Source organism: Ranitomeya variabilis, chromosome 3 (assembly GCF_051348905.1).
Source record: "Ranitomeya variabilis isolate aRanVar5 chromosome 3, aRanVar5.hap1, whole genome shotgun sequence".
NCBI lineage: Eukaryota > Metazoa > Chordata > Amphibia > Anura > Dendrobatidae > Ranitomeya > Ranitomeya variabilis.
In genome coordinates, this window is record NC_135234.1 from 681,698,428 (window position 1) to 681,720,132 (window position 21,705).

Here is a 21,705-nt window from a genome sequence, read left to right on the forward strand (position 1 = left end):
TCAAAATATTCATTTTTCTACTTCACGTGATTTGCTACATAGGCCTTTAGGCAAATCCAATTTTGGCAAACCAACTGGTGCCTTGTAAATACAGAAACCAGACTGACGCAGAGAAAATAATTAGAAGGTAAGTAAAATAACCCTCTCATCTCATAATAGCTACAGACAGTCCAGATGTTTTCAGGACAGTGCTGGGAACTGGAGAATAAAAGGGGCAGTTCATCATCATCAAACCGTGTGAGCAACCATGTGCATTTTGGGGATTATGTCAGACACACCTTGGGACAGGCCTTAAATGCCCCGAATCTGCCCATTAGAATTAATGGTAAGTATATCTCATGCATATGACTTTAATATGAATCTGTGTTGTACAGACTTTAATGCAGCAGCAATAGTCTGTTAATGTCCCTAATGTTCCTCCATAAACCACTCGATTTCACGGAAAATGATATAGTAGAATCCTCCATGATGTCATATTTAATGAGCTGTCTCATGTCTCACAGAGGCAACATTCGGCAGCACCTGCTGCTGTTGCTAGCAGGGCCCTAACTTTAGTGGTGCAGGCAGTGGTGTTACTAGAGTCCGGTGGAACCCGGTGTTAAGTTTGGACCTGGGCCCCCACCTACAGATTGGTCAGATGTTTTAGCTCTTGTGGCATTTTAAACCCTATAAAGATATATTTGTTGCCCCCCATAATGTCATGATGTCCCCCTATCCTGTACTCATTTCTGGTGTAATGTCCTCCATCCTTGGTGGGCCCATTTTTAGTAATAATATCCCCCATCCTGGACCCTTTCCATAAAAAGGTCCAACATCCTGAACCTCTTCCTGGTATAATGTCCCCATCTTGAGCCCATTCCAGCTATAAAGTCCCTATCCTGGCCCATTCTAGTAATAATGTCCCCCATCCTGGGCCCCTTCCAGTAGTAATGTGCCCCTTCCAGGTATAATGTCCGCCATTCTAGGTCCTTCCTGTAATAATGTCCCCCATTCTAGTGTAATGTCTCTATCTTGGCCCGTTCCAGTAATAATGTCGCCTGTCCTGGTATAATGTCCCCATCCTGCCCCTTCCCGTAATATATGTCCCTCTTTCTGGTGTAATGTCCCCATCTTGGCCCCTTTCAGTAATATATGTCTCCCATCATGGGCCCCTTACTGGTATAATGTCCCAGATCCTTGACCCATCCTGTAATAATGCTCCCCATGCTGCCGTTGTTGTCAGTCACATTAAAACAAAACCAAGACTATTTTCACCTTTCCCTGCTCCAATGACGTGCAGCGTCCACAACTATAGTCGGCGCAGAGGCCGGCAGACGAGTTTGGCGTGCCTGTTTTGGGTGACACACGGCGTTACCGATATGGGCTGAATGTGACTGGCACACCAATGTTAGATGCCAACCTCTGATTGCCCAGCCTCTTGTATTGCAGTGTAGGGGCCCAGTGGACACACATCCAGCTGAACTAGGCATTGGTGTTGGTGGATAAGCCCCGTTGTAGATTGTTACGCCCCTGGATGCAGGGGTTGCAGTCATACCCAGTCCCTAGGGATGGGTGAGGATCAAAGTGTCTTAATGGCTCAAATGAATTGACCAAGATGCATGATCATTGGGGCCCAGTCCATGAGCTCCATTGTATGCCACTGGCTGCCATAGAGCCATACAGGGACTGAGCAAGCAAAAGTGCCATAATTAAGGACCCCAAGAAGTAATACATTTCCCTCTCCCCACACATTTTCTCCTATGAATTGCTTTAATAATTTGGAAACAGTTCTTGATGTCCCATTTAGAAAAGGTAACTCTTATGTTGAGCACTAAGGGTTAACATTTCTGTATCTTCCAGTGTTATTATTTTCACAGAAGGTTATATAAATAATCTCTAATATTATTTCTCATATGGAAATTCATAAGAGGAAATGGAAGGAATACATGTCAATCACTTTCATTGAAATGTCAATATAAAACCGTACAGTAGCCATCTTGGAGAACAATGGCCTCCATGTAGACTTGTACAGAGTACTTCGCTTATCACTCCTTTCCCCACCTGTTATATATCTCTGGTTAACAACCTACTCGAGTGCAAAGTGCAGTGTAAGGAGATATGTAACACCAATGCGGCACGTTTGAATCAGAAGGAATTTTATTGAAGATGTTTCATAATTTCACACCATACATAAAATCCCTCCCATAAAAAGTCAAAAGACTTCCACCAACTAACACAGACCAGACGTTAGAGCGGAAAACAGAAGTTTTCCAATGCTGCTTCTTATACAGACGCAGGTACAAACTTTTGTTAAAGGCACCAGTGACTTTGACTTGCAGACATTTTACTGTCCGGCAGCTTCTGTGGCATCAGCGATTTGAGTAGACTTTATAGATGAGAGCGATCGATAGCACCGGATGTTTCTACTGATATATACAATGGGAATTCTCTCTGCATAAAGATACTATAAAATGTTTAATCCACCCAGAAATACTGCAGTTTTTTTTGTTTTTGGGATCTGGGCATCACCTCTATACTAAACATTGACCTGCAGAGGTTTTAGAGGGAGGACACAGAGGTAAAAAGCAGTAAGAGGGAGCAAAAGAGGACACTGCAAAGATGGAGAGGTGTTGCTTTTAACAACATTAGTGCCAGCCATACCACCAAACAATGTAGGTGATACTAGGCAAGTTCTGGTGCAACTACTTGGCACAGCACTGAAGTTTTATAATGTAAGGCAAACTCAGCGCCTCTATTTGGTGCCTTAATTTTGCAGAATGATGTTCGTGTTGGGAGGTATGGGTAGCACTGATGATGTCAATGATCAGGGACTACTACAGCATCTTAAAATCTGTGGCTGCTTCGGCTGGAAGATGTTGTCATAGAGTAGGACTTTGTGGCACCACTAGATGATCCACCACCGCTGCCGAACTTGATAGAGCTGCCACCGAATCCGGATCCAACACCAAAGCTTGATGAAGAGCCAATGGAGCCTCCACCGTAGCCTCCAAATCCACTTCCACCTCCAAATCCACTTCCACCTCCAAATCCACTTCCACCTCCAATTGAGGAGGTTGAGTTCACCACAGCTGCAAAAAAAAAGTGGTTATCACACCATGTAAAATATTCCAAGAATTTTCCTATACAATTCCAAAATGTCACTCCATAAGAGACAGATACTTACAAACACTAACAGCGCCAACGCCTTCACCAGCAAGTCTGTAAAGAAAATAATAATAAAACATTATTAGATTATTTGAAATCTTTAAAATACTCTTTAGCTGAAAAACAAAGCCAAAAACAGAATACATAATAAATTCATATTCAATACATCCAACCCAGAAACTATTTAAGCAGCCATTTCTGTACCTGCTTTCTTCTCCTTCCAGCAGTTTTCTGTAGGTGGCAATTTCAATATCCAGAGCCAGTTTGACATTCATCAGCTCCTGGTATTCCCGCAGTTGGCGAGCCATGTCCTGCTTGGCCTTCTGGAGAGCAGCCTCCAATTCTGCAAGTTTCTCACGGGCATCTTTAAGAGCAAGTTCACCGCGCTCTTCAGCCTCTGCAATCTGTGCTTCCAGCTTAGCACGCTAAAAGAAATAAAAAATAGAAAAAATTACATATCAGTTTGTTATTGTGCGAATCACTATATCATTTGCCGTAATCTAGAGATTTTGTTGCTTTTGAAGAAAGAACTGTAAGAGTAATTAAAAATGTAGCTTCATCCAAAAAGCAGGTGGAATCATTAGGCAGACTGTGCTCATTGTGCAGGTGAAAAGAAATGTTGTGACCTGCATTATTTAACAGCGGCAGATGATCACGCTATGAATCATATATCCACACCCTGCCCTCAGACTAAACTTTCACAAAGCCATCTAAACTGTATCTAATCCAAGTCTATGATCGCCGCTTGCTTTTTGTTGCTTCCAGGCAGCATTAAATCTTCCGTTATTGCACCTGCTATAAGGTGTTATGAATAACTCAAAGATGCTAGATTATCTAAAATTCAACAAGGACACAAAACTACCTTTTAATATGCCACATAGTAGCACAAAGACTCTATAAAGGTACCGTCACATTAAGCGACGCTGCAGCGATATAGACAATGATGCCGATCGCTGCAGCGTCGCTGTTTCGTCCTTGTGTGGTCGCTGGAGAGCTGTCACACAGACAGCTCTCCAGTGACCAACGATGCCGAAGTCCCCGGGTAACCAGGGTTAACATCGGGTTACTAAGCGCAGGGCTTAGTAACCCGATGTTTACCCTGGTTACCAGTGTAAATGTAAAAAAAAAAAAAACACTACATACTTACATTCCGGTGTCTGTCGCGTCCCCCGGCGTCCGCTTCCCTGCACTGTGTAAGCACCGGCCCTAAAGCAGAGCGGTGACGTCACCGCTGTGCTTTGCTTTACGGCCGGCACTGACACATTCAGTGCAGGAAGCTCTGAGTAGCAGCGCAGACGCCGGGGGGACGTGACAGACATCAGAAGGTGAGTATGTACTGTTTTTTTTTTACTTTTACAATGGTAACCAGGGTAAATATCGGGTTACTAAGCGCGGCCCTGCGCTTAGTAACCCGATATTTACCCTGGTTACCATTGTAAAACATTGCTGGCATCGTTGCTTTTGCTGTCAAACACAACGATTCACGCCGATCTGATGACCAAATAAAGTTCTGGACTTCTAGCTCCGACCAGCGATATAACAGCGGGATCCAGATCGCTGCTGCGTGTCAAACACAACGATATCTCTATCCAGGATGCTGCAACGTCACGGATCGCTATCGTTGTTAAGTTGTTCAGTGTGAAGGTACCTTAAGTCACCATACAAATAAGATTAAACCAGTTGATATCAGGCCAGCAGTCTAATTTGTATGGCGGCCTTGCGACAGTCAACTGATAGATGATATTGGGAAGATAAGGATCCAGCCTGTCCAATTTTTGACTGCCATTCTCTTTGTACTATCAGAGACAAGCCACGGTCTGGAGTCTGGGAGTGGCTCTCTCACAGATAACACAGGAGCTCTCTGCAGATTGAGCGCTTGTGTAAATAGGAGAATCGGGGAACGATCAGCCAAACCATAATTCGGCAAACAGCTATCTAAAGTGTATGTGAGGGCATTAGCTGGAATTCATGCAGCTAATCTTCATAATCTTCTTTACACAAAGCAAAGAATGGGAGGTAACCATAGAGCATGCACAGGTAGCAGTTGCACCTCAGGGACCTAAGGAACTTCCTGATACCAGTGGCACATGATAGATGGGGTGAGGGCAGTTTCACAGATATAGCATTAAGGCCAATGTGCTTTACCTAACATCATAATAAAATTACCTGGGCCTTCACATTCTCAATCTCAGCTTGTAGTCTTTGGATGGCACGGTTCAGCTCGGAGATCTCAGTCTTGGTTGTGCGCAGATCATCTCCATGACGTCCAGCTGTGACCTGGAGCTCCTGGAACTGTCGAGGCAAAATTTACATTATGCTTAACAATCTCCAATAAATCATAAGCAGATTTTAAACTGCTGGGCAATTAAATCAAGATTTATTATGGAGTGTAATAACATAGCTAGTGTTTACTGTAAAAGCTTACTTTGTTCTGGTACACGGACTCAGCCTCAACTCTGCTCTTGTTGGCAATCTCTTCATATTGAGCCTTAACTTCAGCAATGATGCTGTCCAGGTCCAAGGCTCTGTTGTTGTCCATGGACAGGACAACGGAGGTGTCGGAGATCTGTGTCTGCAGCTCACGCAGCTCCTGGAGAGGTAAAAGAATATCCAAATTTAGAAATCAGTCCGTCGGTTACACCATATTTTCTGAAAAGATAAAGAAACTACATTTAGAGATACTTACAGCTTCATACAAGGCCCTCAGGAAGTTGATCTCATCAGTCAAAGCATCAACTTTAGCTTCCAGCTCTACTTTGTTCATGTAGGCACCATCCACATCCTGTAAAAAAAAAAATAGAAAGCATTCATGAAATTCCAGGTTTTCCTGATGACAGAACATATCAGCATTGTCTGCGGCCATATAAAGATATTTTAGCACTCCCTAACTATCAGGTTCTCCAATGTAGGAGATCCTAATCATAGGGTCCTAATCATAGATTTACTAGAAGCTGGGAGATGTTTCTACATTAACTGGACTACTTTATTAGAAAATCCAATGATGAGAACAGTAAAAGCTTACCTTCTTGAGAACAACAAATTCATTTTCAGCTGAAGTGCGCTTGTTGATTTCATCCTCGTACCTTTAAGAAGGAAAGAAGAGACACGAGACATGGATGGTGAGTACAGTTGGCAGGAAGGACTGAAATGCAAAACAAAAAAAGATCTGTATTCCCTTTCTATTCATTGTTATATAATCTCCTCAGGAAACCGGGCAGCCAGGTTTTTCCTTTCATGCTCTGTTTAATGAACCTCCCCTCTACAACGCTAGGTTATCCTGAGAATCATGACATTTCATACCAAGACAACTTCTAGACCTTGCTGTAATTTCCCTTGTAACTCTGTCTAGTGTGATATCTTCAGTTTATACTGGGCATTTGCAATAATTTCATAACGGGCAAAGTGGCAATATTGTCGTGCCAACATTGGGCAAAAGAGTCTCCCAGGGCTTGAGAAACAAAAATACAGCTGTCGACACAGAAAAATTTCCTCCGGGAAGGAAAAGGTTAGGTTGTGTGCTGTTCTATGTATCAAGGGAGCCTTCGCTGTAAACTTGGCAGGAGTTAGTGTTTGTACTTGATGTTACTAACAATGGCCTGATCTCGTTCAGTAACGCCGTGCAATACTTGCTCATATTTGGTAAAAATATTGACCCTCAAGTAAATATACTTCTGGGCGCTAATGCAAAATTTCTTTAAAGCACCAAACTGTGCACATATATATTGAATTATCCTTCAACTGCAAAGTCTAGATGTATGAATAAGTGTATAATTGTATACATATATATCTGCATTGGTGTCTTTCAGTATAAATCTAATACAACATTCATTGGATACTGGAAATTAAATCGCGTGAACTCTTCATTGTGTGTGCCAAGCCCCTTTGTACTGGACATGCACATTTCACTGGCTTTAGATTACCTGCTATTGACTTTACTGTATGAGACACACCCCGGGTTTATCTACTTTGTTTGCTTTAGTTCCTGTAAGCCTCTTCATGGCCAACACAGTATTTTTCAAACCCTGCCCACTTTCCATTTTCTTTGGTCCCAATAGGGTGTGGCACTCGCCCATACAAAAGGCTTTGAAATCATTTTGCTACAGTAATGTGCGCTAATATGTGTGCACTGCTCATACAATTCCTTACGACATCTCCACTTACAGAGTAATTGAATGTCTCTCATATTGACTTACTTGTTCTTGAAGTCTTCGACCAGGTCTTGCATGTTCCTGAGTTCTCCATCCAGTCTGCCCTTATCACCGATCAGGCTATCTAGCTGCCTCCTGAGGTTGGAAATGTAAGCTTCGAACAGAGGTCCAATGTTACTGGTCTTAGAAGAAGACTTCTGGTTCTGCAGAAGATCCCATTTTGTCTCCAAAACTTTGTTTTGCTGTTCCAGGAATCTTACCTGTTAACATGAAAAAATACACAGAAGATGATGTTAACACCGCGTACACACAGTGTAATGATGCAATACTGTAGATAATATATGCACACTTATTATAGGAACCACCTGCTGCAGCACTGATGAGGTTAAAGATGAAGACAGTACGTGAATTATACAGTTGTACTGTGCTCTTGAGAGCTGCACGGGGTTAATACGGTAACAATAGCTTTGCATGTATGTAATATGTTATTTCTGCGTAGCCTGTGCCATGACATAAATGAATGAAAACTGCACTTTAGTACATTGGCGCCAACCAACATTACATGCATGTGATATGTATACTTTATGCATACAATAAGTTAGAAAAATATGTTAATGCATCCTTTACCTTGTCAATGAAAGTAGCAAACTTGTTGTTCAGGGTCTTGATCTGCTCTTTCTCTTCCTTCCTAACGGTTTGGATTGTGGGGTCAATTTCCAGATTAAGGGGGGCCAGCAGGCTTTGATTGATGGTCACTTCTTGGATTCCAGGTCCAGCGATATGGCCTCCTCCGAAGCCACCTCCATAGCCACCACCGAATCCAGACCCACCTCCAACTCCATAGAGAGAACCACCACCAATGCCACCACCAATGCCAGCTCTGCTGCTGGATACACCGTAGGAAACGCTCTTTCTCACTGAGCCCAGGTTGGACAAGCTTGAGCTGCTGAAGCCACCAGCCCTTCCAAATCCTGCACCAGCTCCACTGGAAGTGCGGGTCTGGCTGATTCTAACTGCGCTAACACCTCCCTGGGGGATAGCGGAGCGAGTGCTGAAGCTTTTGGATTGGAAAGACATTGTGTCAAGTGTAGATGATGAGAGAAGAGAAGTTGGTGCTGCTGGTCTGCCTGAGGGATCCAGTGTCTGTCAGGCAGCAGCTTCCCCTTTTTATGTTGGTTTGTAGGAAGGGGGTAGGGGCAGAGGGATCAGCTTTCTGTTTGTCACAGCTAGGTGTGGCTGGCTGCCATCCATCTTCAGTTACCTGCAGCTAGGTCACCACCTCCCTCCTGTTCACTCCCATTGACCATTCCAGCCTGGACAGATACATTCAGCCATTCATACTGTACAAAATCAATAGACAAATCTTTGGCTTGGTGTTAGTTATATACTTTCTTTAAAGGCACCTGCACTCAGTACAGTGGCTGCATGCTTTTTGCATTAGCACCGAGGGGGTTAAATGAGATTTACACAGTGCAGAGCTAAAACACACCATGACTCATATTTAGATAAGAATAAAGAATTTACAGCTAAAGGAAGAAAATCAAATGCCTTTCATTTCTAACTCAAAGTTCATGGAGGCTTCATTTTGCAGCCAAGAAGAAGGCAGATTATTGTATTTCTTGTTGCAGAAGACCTGTGCTCAGATAAGACAAATCCGACAAGTAGCACATATATTTTTAGGCAAAGTGATAGCAATGCAGAATATGAATTGTTGTATGGAGTTGTTTGAATTTTTAAGATCTTTGATTGTGATTTATTTTAATCTGTGAGAAGATGCAGATGTTGGTGTGTCATTCTAGAATGTAGGAGTCAGAAGTCATTGACCAGGAGGGTGTGTGCATGACCCTAATTGTGCGGTCTGAATGCTTTGCTGATGTTGGAAAGTTCTTGCTTAGAATGGATCAAACTTATTTGCTTCCCATTCAATTGTTGTTTTTTCTTTTATCTTTTTTATTAATATTATTTCTATGCACAATTATTTACAATTCTTCATACGCAATATGTGCGGTCGGTAATATTTATATTGCAATGTATGTTAATTCAACGTTATTTAACATTAGGAATAAAATTAAAAAAAATGGATCATTATGTTTTGACTACATGCGCCGGGTGTTTTAGGCTAAGTTGTAGGTGCATGTCAAAAATAAGTAGATTAAAAAAAGCGAATTCTGATGTAAAACTGCTTGAAATCTTTCAAAATTTTTGCACAATTAGAAAAGCGAAAACATGAAATTTTAACGCTTTTACTCCAGTCACAGCGTACTGCAGAAAGTTTTTGAAGATGAGGTGGGGCTCGGTCTGTATAGGGCGTGACCAAGTGCCCTAACATATTAATTAGGATTTACACATCAAAATCTCTTAATAAATTGGAAGTATCTTCCTGCAGCATTCCCTTCAAACAAAATGCCAGTCTGAAACAAAGGGGGCCTATATACTGATTTAGTATTGGTCAATCCTTTTTTTTGCATTCTCCATCTGTTCAGTTTTCTTTTCTTAGGCCCAGTTCACATCTGCATTGTTCATGTCCATTGTTCTGCTCCATCACAGGAGCAAAACAACAAAAATTGTACCATGGAATCCATCACATGATTAATACTAATGGCTCCTGACAGAGGTGTAATGATTTCGGGATATTATCAGCGTTTGGTTCCAGAGTGGAGGACATCATTAGTGCATAAACGGCTCAATGGGAAACAATGTTAGTGTATTAAGAAGTAATTCTTAGAAACTGATCTTTTAGCTCCATTTTCTGCGAGATTTATATATAATTGCAATTCTCAAAAAATTGGTATGATGTGTAAAATTATAACAAAACAAGTCTGCAATTATTTTAATATTTCTTATTGCATTCACAACAGAAAATAGAACACAGAGCAAAATGGGAGTAAGAGAAGGACAATTGCCCTGCAAACAAATGTGGATTGGGTTAATTACTTTAAAAAAAAAATGTAAAAAATTACGTGGGGTCCCCCCTATTTTTAATAACCAGCCAAGGGAAAGCAGAGAGCTGTGAGCCAGTTTTATTATACTGGAAAGGGGACAATATCCATCATACTTTTCAGACCATTAATATCAGCCCCCGGCTGTCTGCTTTGGCTTAGCTGGTTATTAAAATTGGGGTAAACATAAAAAAAGATGTGGGGTCCCCCCTTTTGAATAACCAGCTAAGGCAAAGCAGACAGCTGGGGGCTTAGAGTAATAGTCTGGGAAAGTTCATAGATATTGATCCCTTCCTAGCCTAATAAGTCCAGCCCTCTGCTGCCCCAGAAATGGCACATCCAGTGACCACAGCCTTAAAGTTTGTTGATTGACTGCACAGCAGCCTTTCAACAAGCTTTGTTAGGTTTGAAACCTGAACAGTAACACGGACATACTGTAAGAAGTTCATGTTCGGCGGTAGGAACACCAAACCTTACCATTCGGGGTTGCTCATCTCTAAGGCCAGTTTCACATTAGCGTTTTGAGGAGCTGCGGAGGGCTGCGGACTTCCTCCGTGAAGCCCCGCCCTCGGCCGCACCTCCGCCGCTAGCTCCGCCTACTTCTGCATGCGGCCTGCTTACCTATCTTTAGCATTGGGTACACAGGTCGCGCGGCTGTATGCGGATGCTTCCGCATGCGTCATTTTGACAATGCGGCCACCAGCGTAGGACGCAGCTGGTAGCAATTTCTTTATTTCTGCGCATCGTCAAAACGACACATGCTGAAGCTTCCGCATACAGCCGCACGACCTGCGTACCTAATGTTAAAGATAGGTACGCAGGCTGCATGCAGAAGTAGGTGGAGCTAGCGGCAGAGGTACGGCCGAGGGCGGGGCTTCATGGAGGAAGTCCGCAGTTCCTCAAAACGCTAGTGTGAAACTAGCCTAAATAGTACACATAAAGTTAAGAAACTGTTGTAATATATCTTGTCAGAGAAATCTTCTTTGTCTGCCAGGACTCATCATTCACTTTCAAAATCCTTAATTCTCTGGTAAAGTCTGTATTCAGTAAAGACAGGTTATTATATTACTGAGATAGGAGAATACAGTTGTTGCTAAGATTCTATATAGACTGGAGGAGCTCTTCCTCCCACTCCCCATCTAACCTCTACATAGAATCTTACCAGCACAAGAAAATGATGAATTGGGAGTGGGGGTGGGGAGAGCAAATGACGAATTGGGAGTGGGGGTGGTGAGAGCAAATGACGAATTGGGAGTGGGGGTGGAGAAGTAAATGATGAATGGGAAGTGGGGAGAGCAAAGGATGAATTGGAAGTGGGAAATGGGGAAAGCAAATGATGAATTGGGAGTGGGGGAGAGCAAATGACAAATTGGGAGTGGGGGGGAGAGCAAATGGCCAATTAGGAGTGGGGAGAGCAAATGCTGAATTGGGAGATGGGGAGTGGGGAGAGCAAATGATGAATTGGGAGTGGGGGGAGAGCAAATGACAAATTTGGAGTGAGGGGTAGAGCAAATGATGAACTGAGAGTGGGAGGTGGGGAGAGCAAATGATGAATTAGGAGTAGGGGGTTGGGGTGAGCAAATGACAAATTGGGAGTGAGGGGTAGAGCAAATGAACAACTGAGAGTGGGAGGTGGGGAGAGCAAATGATGAATTAGGAGTAGGGGTGGGGTGAGCAAATGATATATTGGGAATGGGGATGGGGAGTGCAAATGACAAATTTAGAGTGGGGGTGGGGAGAGCAAATGATGAATTGGGAGTTGGAGGTGGGGAGAGCAAATTATGAATTGGTAGTGGAGGAAGGGAGCGCAAATGCTGAATTGGAAGTGGGGTGGGGAGAGCAAATGCTGAATTTGGAGTGGCGGGAGGGAGAGCAAATGATGAGTTGGAAATGGGGGGTGGGTAGAGGAAATGACATATGGAGAGTGGGAGGTGGGGAGAGCAAATGATGAATTGGGAGTGGGGGAGAGCAAATGACGAATTAAGAGAGGGGGAGCAAATGACAAATTGGGAATGGGGGGAGAGAAAATGATGACATGGCAGTGGGGGGAGAGCAAATGACAAGTTGGGAGTGGGGGCAAATGATGAATTATGAGTGGGGGTGCGAAGAGCAAATGATGAATCGGGAGTATAATGTCACTGTTGATCACTGTATTACATGTACACTATACACTATATACAGAGCTCCTGTGTATAATGTCATTGGTGATCACTGTATTACCTGTGCACTATACACTATATACAGAGCTCCTGTGTATAATGTCACTGGTGATCACTGTATTACCTGTTCCCTATACACTATATACAGAGCTCCTGTGTATAATGTCACCGGTGATCCCTTTATTACCTGTACACTATATACAGAACACTTGTGTATAATGTAACCGGTGATCCGTGTATTACCTGTACACTGACACAATATACAGAGATCCTGGGTATAATGCCACTGGTAATACCTGTACACTTACACTATACTCTGTATACCATTACCTGCACACTTACACCATACACTGTATACTATTACATGTACACTTACGCTATACCCTGTATACTGTTTACATAGTTCCTGTGTATAATGGCACTTATGGTAATATTGATGCTGTGTTTTTTTATTTAATGATTAGTATTGTAGTTTTCGATCACTATGTGCTGGTAAGTAATATGTGATCTGGTCACGGTGTGGTGGTATTTGTTCCTTGGATGTGGTATTATTCAGCCACTATGTGGTGGTAATATGTGGTCTGGTCATGGTGCGACTGTATTTGTCCCTTGCATATGATATTATTCATTCACTATGTGGTAGTAATATGTGGTCCAGCCATGGTGTGGTGCTATTTGTTCCTTGGATGTGGCATTATTTGGTCACTATGTGGTGGTAATATGTAGTCTGGCCACGGTGTGATGGTGTTTGTCCTTATATGTGGTATTATTGGTCATTTAAAAAAAATTTGTGACACATTCCCTTAAAGAAAAATAAATAAAAATATAGCTAAACGAGTATTGGATATTTTAAGAAATAATTAATAGGCTATAGTGCACTGCACTATATGCACTGCAGTGCATGCAGCGTGTAAGCGCACATTCTCACTAGCCAATGAACTGAAGAAAACAAAGACAAAAACATAATAATTTAGTACCCTGCAGTAAATAAATAAAAAATAACTCAATGAGGAGTTTAGGACCTGCGATGACGTCACGGCTTGTGATTGGTTGCGTGAGCGGTCACATGAGCGGCACGCGACCAATCACAAGCCGCGACGTCATTGAGGGTCCTAAACTCCTCATTCTTAGGAACGGAGGCTGCCGGTTACAATCGGTAAGGTCCAGGAGTCTCCTCTCCTCCAGACCCTGGGAACCATACACTGGGAACTTCCGATTCCGATTTCCGATACCACAAAAATATCGGAACTCGGTATCGGAATTCCGATACCGCAAGTATCGGCCGATACCCGATATCGGAATGCTCAACACTAGCAATAGTGTGAACAGCCTTAAAGGGGTTTTGCATCACTTTCTTTGACTTTCTTTATGTGTCCAGGGAACAAAAAAATGGTGCTAATAGTAAATCCACTCTTTGTATCTACAAGCCATAGATCAGTAGAAACTTATGGAGAAGAGCCCTGTAAGAGCTCATTCTCACTTGCGATGAAATCGGACTAATGCAATCCGATTAAAAATCAGATTGCATTCGGACCAATGTCATTCTATCATTGTGTGTTCATCTGCGTTTTTTTTCCAGCTCGGAACAGATCACGAGTGTTGTCCAATTTTTACAAATCAATGTTATTTGAAAAGCCGGCAATTCAGCAGCCGTTTACAGTAAAATCACAGCGGGACCCAACAGGATAGAAAAGTTGGATTACATACAGTAAATACACATAAAATAGGTAAATATACAGATGTCAGTGACATATACAATTAATACAGTGTGTGTGCAGCTTACTGTACATGTAATTTATTATTAAATTATAATTTTTTCTGAAAAAAATGGCTTGTGCACCCACGTAATTTTCTCCAGCAGAGGGAAAGCCAATGGCTGAGGGCAGATGTTTATAGCCTGGGAAGGGGGTAAAACCCATGGAGCTTCTCAGGCTAATAATATCTGCTCACAGCTTTATACTTAGCATTTCCTAGCTATTAAAATGGGAGACCCCCCAAAAATGACATAGGGTCCTCCTATAACTAATAACCAGCAAAGGCTAGGCAGACAGCTGTGCTGATATTAATAACCTAGGAACAGGCCATGGATATTCCCCTCCAGGCTAAAAACATCAGCTCTCAGCCGCCCCAGAAAAGGAGCATCTATAAGATGTGCCAATTCTGGCACTTAGCCTTGCTCTTCCCACATGCACTCATGCAGTGGCAAATGGGGTAATAGTTTGGGGGGTTAATGTCACCTTTGCATTGTCAGGTGACATCAAGGCAAAAGGTTAGTAATGGAGAGGTGTTTATAAGATGCCCCCATTACTAACCCCATTGTCATATTGTATAAAAGCACACACCCAGCATAAAGTTCTTTAATTGAAAGAATGACACAGACTCCTTTAAATAAATCTTAAATTAACCATACTTACAGTATCGCCCATTCCAGTGAAGCCATTGTCCCCTGCAAGGGAATGAAAATAACAAACAACAATGCTCCTCACCTGTCCGCTGAGAAGAGAATCCATTTGTCCCATGACGGGTCTAGCTCTGTTACATCTAGATGGCAGACTACATGGTAGAATGATGCGACTATACCGCCTATCATCCAGCAGAGACACTGAGCAGCGTCTGCCACCGCTGCTCAGTGTCTCATGGTGAATGCCTATAACCTGTGTGATGTCACTGTGAGTGTGAGGTAGTTTTCACGATCGTGGTGACGTCAGATAGGTCATGAGAGTTCACAGCCAATGATCTCATTTCACCTGACGTCAGCACGAGTGCCGTTGGAAAATTTCTAGGATACGGCCATTATTAATTAAGCATTAATTGCTTTACATACAAAATGCTCAGTGTGCTACATGCGCCTCTTCTTCTCCACCCCCATTATTATCTTTCCAGCAGTGGGTCATGTGTTAAGGTGGGAATCCCTTCTAAGTGTTCGTTATGTGACTGAATATGTGACCTGCACCGTGAGGCTACTTGTCACGTGATATATCAGGTTACTGTGAGGCCTCACAGTCTGAGCTGCCCGGGCCCTGACTACCCTTAACTGCCCCTGGGAGTAAGGAATTAAACTAGTGGACATTTTCTTTGTGCATTCAGTAAAAAATATTCTGAGAAATATTCTCACCACTATAGCAAGTTCTTGAAATTTTCCCATTAAAGAAATTTTCTTGGTTGCATTTCTTACATTGAATTTATTAACTGAGAACTTTTTTTACATTATTGCACATTATTCAAATTATATCACCAAAGAAATGTTTCTCTCTTCAATAAAATAAGCCAGAGATTATGTCACTGCCAATTTTTGTGCAAGGCACAGTGGACATTTCTTTAATTAGAAAGGGAAATCATTCAGCATTCATTCCCATAAAATATGATAGTTAAGAAACAGAATATTTCACATATTTTATCGATACAGGGCTTGCAAAAATATTCACCCCCCTTGGCATTTTTCGTGTTTTGCTTTCTCACAACCTGGAATTTCAAATCTTTTTTTGAGAGTTTGCATCAGTTTATCTAAAGAACATGCCTAGAGCTGTAAACATTTGGGTTTCTTGTTATTGTGAAGCAAGCAACAAATAGGACAAAATAACGGAAAACTTCAGTGTGCATAACTATTCACCCCCTAAAGTCAGTACTTTGTGGTGCCACCTTTTGTGGCTATTACAGCTGCAAGTCTCTAAGTCACTATGACCTTTCCACATCTGGCCACTGGGATTTATGCCTATTCCTCAAGCCAAAATTGCTCCAGCTCCTTTAAGTAAGATGATTTCCTCTGATGAGCTGCAAAAATCTTCAAGTCTGACTACAGATTCTCAACTGGATTAAGGTCTTGGCTTTGACTTGGCCACTCCAGAACGTTTACACATTTCCCCTTAATACACTCGAGTGTTGCTTGAGCAGTATGCTTTGGGTCATTGTCTTGTTGGAAAGTAAACCGCCATCCCAGTCTCAAATCTCTGACTGATTGAAACAGGTTTCCTCAAGAATATCCATGTATTTTGCACCACTGATTTTCTCAAACCATTTTCCCTGTCCCTGCTGCCAAAACCATCCCCACAGCATGATGCTGCCACCACCATGTTTCATTGTGTGGATGTTGTTCTTGCGTTGATGAGCTGTGCTGGTTTGGTGCCAGATATAGCATTTGCCTTGGTGGCAAAAAAAGTTCAATTTTGGTCTCATCTGACCATAGCAGATTCTGCCACACATTTTGGGAGTCTCCCACATGTCTTTTGGCAAACTGAAAAAGAGCCTTACAATTTTTGTGTGTAACTAAAAGCGTTTTTCTGCCCACTCTTCCATTCCATAAAGGCCACCTTTATGGAGTGTATGACTTATTGTAGTTGTATGGACAGGTACTCCAGTCTCTGCTTGAGAACTCTGGAGCTCCTTCAGGGTTACTTTCGGTCTCTGATCAATGCTCTTCTTATCCAAGCTGAGAGTTTTGGTGGTCGGCCCTCTCTTGACACATTTGTTGTGGTACATGTTCTTTCCATTTCATGATAATGGATTTGATGGTGCTCCAGGGGATCATCCGAGATTGGGATATTTAATGCTGATGCATCACACACAAATTGTATTACAAAAATATTTAAACACAGGTTGTAATGTAAAAAAAATGGTGAAAAGCAAAGGGGTGAATACTTATGCAAGCCATCCACTTATGCTGGACTAGATGCCGGTGTCCAGCTGACTCTTCGACCTTTGTAGGCTCCAATAAACGCTTCATAAGGCTATGTTCACTTGTTTCATAGTTTTTTTAAAGTATTAAAAAACTAAAAGTTTTTCAAGTGAAAACTGATTTAGGAAAATACTGTTTTTCTGGGGATTTTTAAAGAGTTTCTTTAAGATACTTTTAAAGTTTTTTTTTTCTTGTAATGTTTTCTGTAGTTATTTCACTTGATGTGTCAATCCTGGAACGGATTCCAGTTAGGCTGTGTGCCCACGTTGCGTTTTTTATGCGTTTCCGACACGTTTTTGCCGCTGCGGAAACGCTTAAATAAACGCTTAAAAAATGCATTCCCATGCAGTCCTATGGGATTCTGCAGTTGCTGTGCCCATGCTGTGGATTTTCCTGCTGCAGAATCGCATAGTGGTAAAAGCCGCAGCATGTTCATTATTTCTGCGTAATTGCGGCAATTCCGACGCCATTGGATTCTATTGAAATGCTCACTTTACGTATTTGGCTATGCACAACATGTGAAAAGTGAGCGCTTCATGTGCGGATGGTACCCACGGTCTGGAGGAGATGAGACTCTCCTCCAGGCCCTGGGTACAATATTCCTGTAAAAAAAAGAATTAAAATAAAAAATAGGGATATACTTGCATTCGGATGGCCCCCAGAGTCCTCCTGGCTCTCAGCGGTGCACGCGGCGGCTTCCGTTCTCAGGGATACATTGCGTGAATCACCTGAGATGACGTCGCAGTCACACGACTGTGACGTCACAAAGGTTCTTCGCGCAAAGCATCCCTGGGAACGCAACATACCGGGAGCACCGCTGAGGAGATCAGGGGCCATCGGAAGGTGAGAATAACCATATTTTTTATTTTTTTATTATTTTTAACACTCTATCTTTTACTATTGATGCGCAGCATCATTAGTAAAAAGTTGGTCATACTTGTCAAGCACTATCCCAAGCGATGCTTCAAATTGCTTGTAAAAGCGCAAGCATTCTGCAAGCTAAAAATGCTTGAAAAACGCTTGTGTTTTGTGGGAAAACGCATGTGAATTCCGCATGCATTTTACCTGCGGCAGGGAGTTGCGGAAATGCTGCTAAAAAAAAAAGTCCTAAAAAACTCATCGTCTTATAGCATGAAGACTCCACATCTGTATAGATACTATAGCGTCAGCTTCCCTGCGCAATACCTCGCCTCCACTCCTTGGCAGGGATGCCAAGCCACTCACTGCCAAGACCCCACATTTCCCATTCCTTCTCCTGCTGCTACTGCCATGGGTTTGCTCACTGCTTGCAGACCCTAGGCACTATACTCAGGGTGCACGCATGGTCCTGCCCTCTTAAAGGGACAACACGCACTGTCCTAAAGTGCCTCAGCTAATGGCTGGCAGACTTTTATTATTTAAGGCACCTACACCTGATAGGCGGTGCCTGTGCAACATTGTTGGTCTGTTTGTAAACATACTTGCTAGCTCTCAGTTTCCATTCGCTTGTATCCCAGTACAACTGCTTGTATATCATCTGTGCCCATCTGCTTGTCTATCAGCTGTGCCCACCAGCTTGTCTATCATAAAAATAGCCCACAATGGGCAGCAGGTAAGAGACAACAGATACAAAAAGAGAAGGGTAGACACCTGGCAGCAAAATCATGAGCAAATGCTCTAAATTCCTGACATTAAATACTAACTCAAAGGTTCTTTGTATGTAAATAAGGGTACTGACATTATATAATCCTAAATAATTTTTGCAGCGTAATATATAGCTAATACCAGTGTATTGCTATAATCTATGCAAAATTGATCGTAATGCAGTGTTGCATACCAAAAAACACATATGCTGCTCATACAAAGAAAGGCTAGTACACTTTGTACAATGAAAAATGCACAACGGCTATTTTAGACCCAGCACATAAGAAAAGACAACATCAGTACATATTTACCAACCAAAGTAAATAGCCAGGCGTCCACCACACCCGACGCGCGTTTCGCATGGAGTTGCTTCGTCCAGGGGCCTTCGACCCCTGGACGAAGCAACTCCATGCGAAACGCGCGTCGGGTGTGGTGGACGCCTGGCTATTTACTTTGGTTGGTAAATATGTACTGATGTTGTCTTTTCTTATGTGCTGGGTCTAAAATAGCCGTTGTGCATTTTTCATTGTACAAAGTGTACTAGCCTTTCTTTGTATGAGCAGCATATGTGTTTTTTGGTATGCAACACTGCATTACGATCAATTTTGCATAGATTATAGCAATACACTGGTATTAGCTATATATTACGCTGCAAAAATTATTTAGGATTATATAATGTCAGTACCCTTATTTACATACAAAGAACCTTTGAGTTAGTATTTAATGTCAGGAATTTAGAGCATTTGCTCATGATTTTGCTGCCAGGTGTCTACCCTTCTCTTTTTGTATCTGTTGTCTCTTACCTGCTGCCCATTGTGGGCTATTTTTATTATATTTGGTGTTTTATGATGTCTAATAAAGAGTCTTTTCTATATTATCAATGTGTGGTGCCTGTTTGTAGGTATATATAATTCATGTACGGCTAACCACCGTGGGTTTCATTATTGGCGTTGTGCAGCTTGTCTATCAGCCATGCCCATCTATACCTGTCTTCCAAGACACCAGTACCTGCTTCCTGTGTGTCTTTCATGCCAGTCATTTTACCAGCCTTGCCAGCCAGTACTTGCCCAGTCTATTGTTCCTGGCCATTCCTGCCTACTGTCCCTTGGGGGTCAGCTGCCTTCCACTTGACGTCAGTCCTGAAGTAGCACCTGGTTCCATATTCTTCGTCCCTCCTCGAATCACGGTATCATCAGCCACTGGACTTGGTGAGTCACCTAGTCATGCCCCTCCAGGCTCTCCTTGGAGCATGGAACAGTGGTACCAACACTCAGTCCGTTACACATGCGCTATGCATCAGCATACTGCAATTAATGAATACATGAGCAAAAGTGCCCTATAAAATGAACATAATGCACAGCATTGTCAAAATTACATTGCTGTACACATTTTCCATCTTATGTCATTACTTTTAAACACTTTAAGGTTCAAAAGCCCTTGAGCCGTTAAAAGAAGTGACATGCTCACTCTTCGGGCATCTTCCGCTGGGAAACCACCAGCTCTCTGTACTCTCTATTTTTCACAGAATAGAGCAAAAGACACCACAAGGACTTCAGCAAAGCTGCTGATTTAACCTGTTCAGGAAAACAACCACCAGCAGCTTCTTCACCTGGAAAAACTAGGCTGCACTTGCATCTAAAAGATGTCATGTGAACATAGCCTAAGATCAGGTGCAGACCAGCGTATCTGCTGTCCGAGTGCGATCCGACAAAACCTGAAATTGTGCTTGGACCAGTGTTAGTATATGGGAAAAATGAGTAAAGGGAGTCAGCTCACCCATGAGAAGATGCAAAACACGGAAACTTGTAGTGTCACAAGGGTGATGATGTGAATGGAGTAGAATTCCAGTGTAATAATCATCAATAAAATGCTAAGTTTATTTAAAAGATTAAAAAGTCACAATACCTAAACTGTGAAGATAATTACCAAACACGTTTCAGACAAACTAAGAATTGGGGTATATGAACTTTTGATCAGGGTCGTTTGGATATTTTGGGTTGTTATGATTTAAAAAGACAACACACAGTAGTTTTACAATAAATGGCTTCACCCAACCACTAACCATGAGTGGAGAAAAAGTTTTGGTGTTATCATTCTATCCTCTGAAAAAAGGACAAGAAAGCAAAAATTCTGCCGGGGTATGTAAGCTTTTGAGCACAACTGTAAACAGTTTGGATTGTTCTGAAAGAGCTCCTTTAATGTATAAACGTAATATGAAATTAAATTGAAATGGTTGTCTCACAGACAACATATATCAAAGATTTACAAGATATGATCTCTGGGAATTCAACAGCTAGGCCCCGACTAGTTATGAATATGCTAGGCCCAAAGTCCCATGTGTGCATGAAGTGGTACTGAGCAATGCTCCGCTCTTGCCTATATGGGTGGTTGTCTGGAAATAAGAGATTGGAAGTGCATTCTGGCTGTATCAATGGACTTTAAGTGCATTGCCATGACCCCAATGCATTTCCAGGCAAGTTTCCTGTGACTTAAAAGCTTGATTTTTCAGCGCTAGCATATCGGATTACTACAAGACATCACATCTTGCTAGTATAATTTGTAGCATTTTTTTAATCTTCTACAACTTATTGAGAAACACCACTAGTTTCATTAGTAAAATCGACCTGACAGGTTCCATTTAGGGTAGGAAGGTGACCCAATAAACCCCACCAAAATAAGTCATCACTCAGTCAACTGCGATAGACCTGTTACCTTATCTCATTCTTTATTCACTCTTAACGATCCCTTCACTTTCACTGATATGACATGCCTAAATCGCTTGTAGTCTACTCTTGTAGGTATACCAGCCACTTATTAACTGTAGGGAATAAAAGGAACATTATGCTCTGTGTAGTAATGCTTCACACAAGTAGTAGTCAGGACCATATTTAGTGTCAATCTTAAAATCTACAAGAGTGATTCAGCAAGCACTAGAGGAATTCAATGGCATCCAGCCATTCAGGCTTTGCCGTCCCTTGCTGAGCAACATCTTATCTTTGGTCGAGAGTCCTGTTTAGGTT

The 21,705-nt window shown here is 42.2% G+C and overlaps 1 protein-coding gene across 1 annotated transcript; it reads right to left on the reverse strand.

The window, feature by feature from the left end:
• Nucleotides 1-2,118: 2,118 nt before the first annotated feature.
• LOC143817002 (keratin, type II cytoskeletal 7-like) lies at nt 2,119-8,649 on the reverse strand. The gene is made up of 9 exons (XM_077298045.1): nt 7,920-8,649; nt 7,338-7,552; nt 6,167-6,227; nt 5,831-5,926; nt 5,570-5,734; nt 5,311-5,436; nt 3,349-3,569; nt 3,164-3,198; nt 2,119-3,068 (listed from the first exon to the last, which is right to left on the reverse strand). Exons 1-9 carry the CDS (start codon nt 8,367-8,369, stop codon nt 2,824-2,826), a joined length of 1,614 nt encoding a protein of 537 aa, XP_077154160.1. The 5' UTR covers nt 8,370-8,649; the 3' UTR covers nt 2,119-2,823.
• Nucleotides 8,650-21,705: the final 13,056 nt, after the last annotated feature.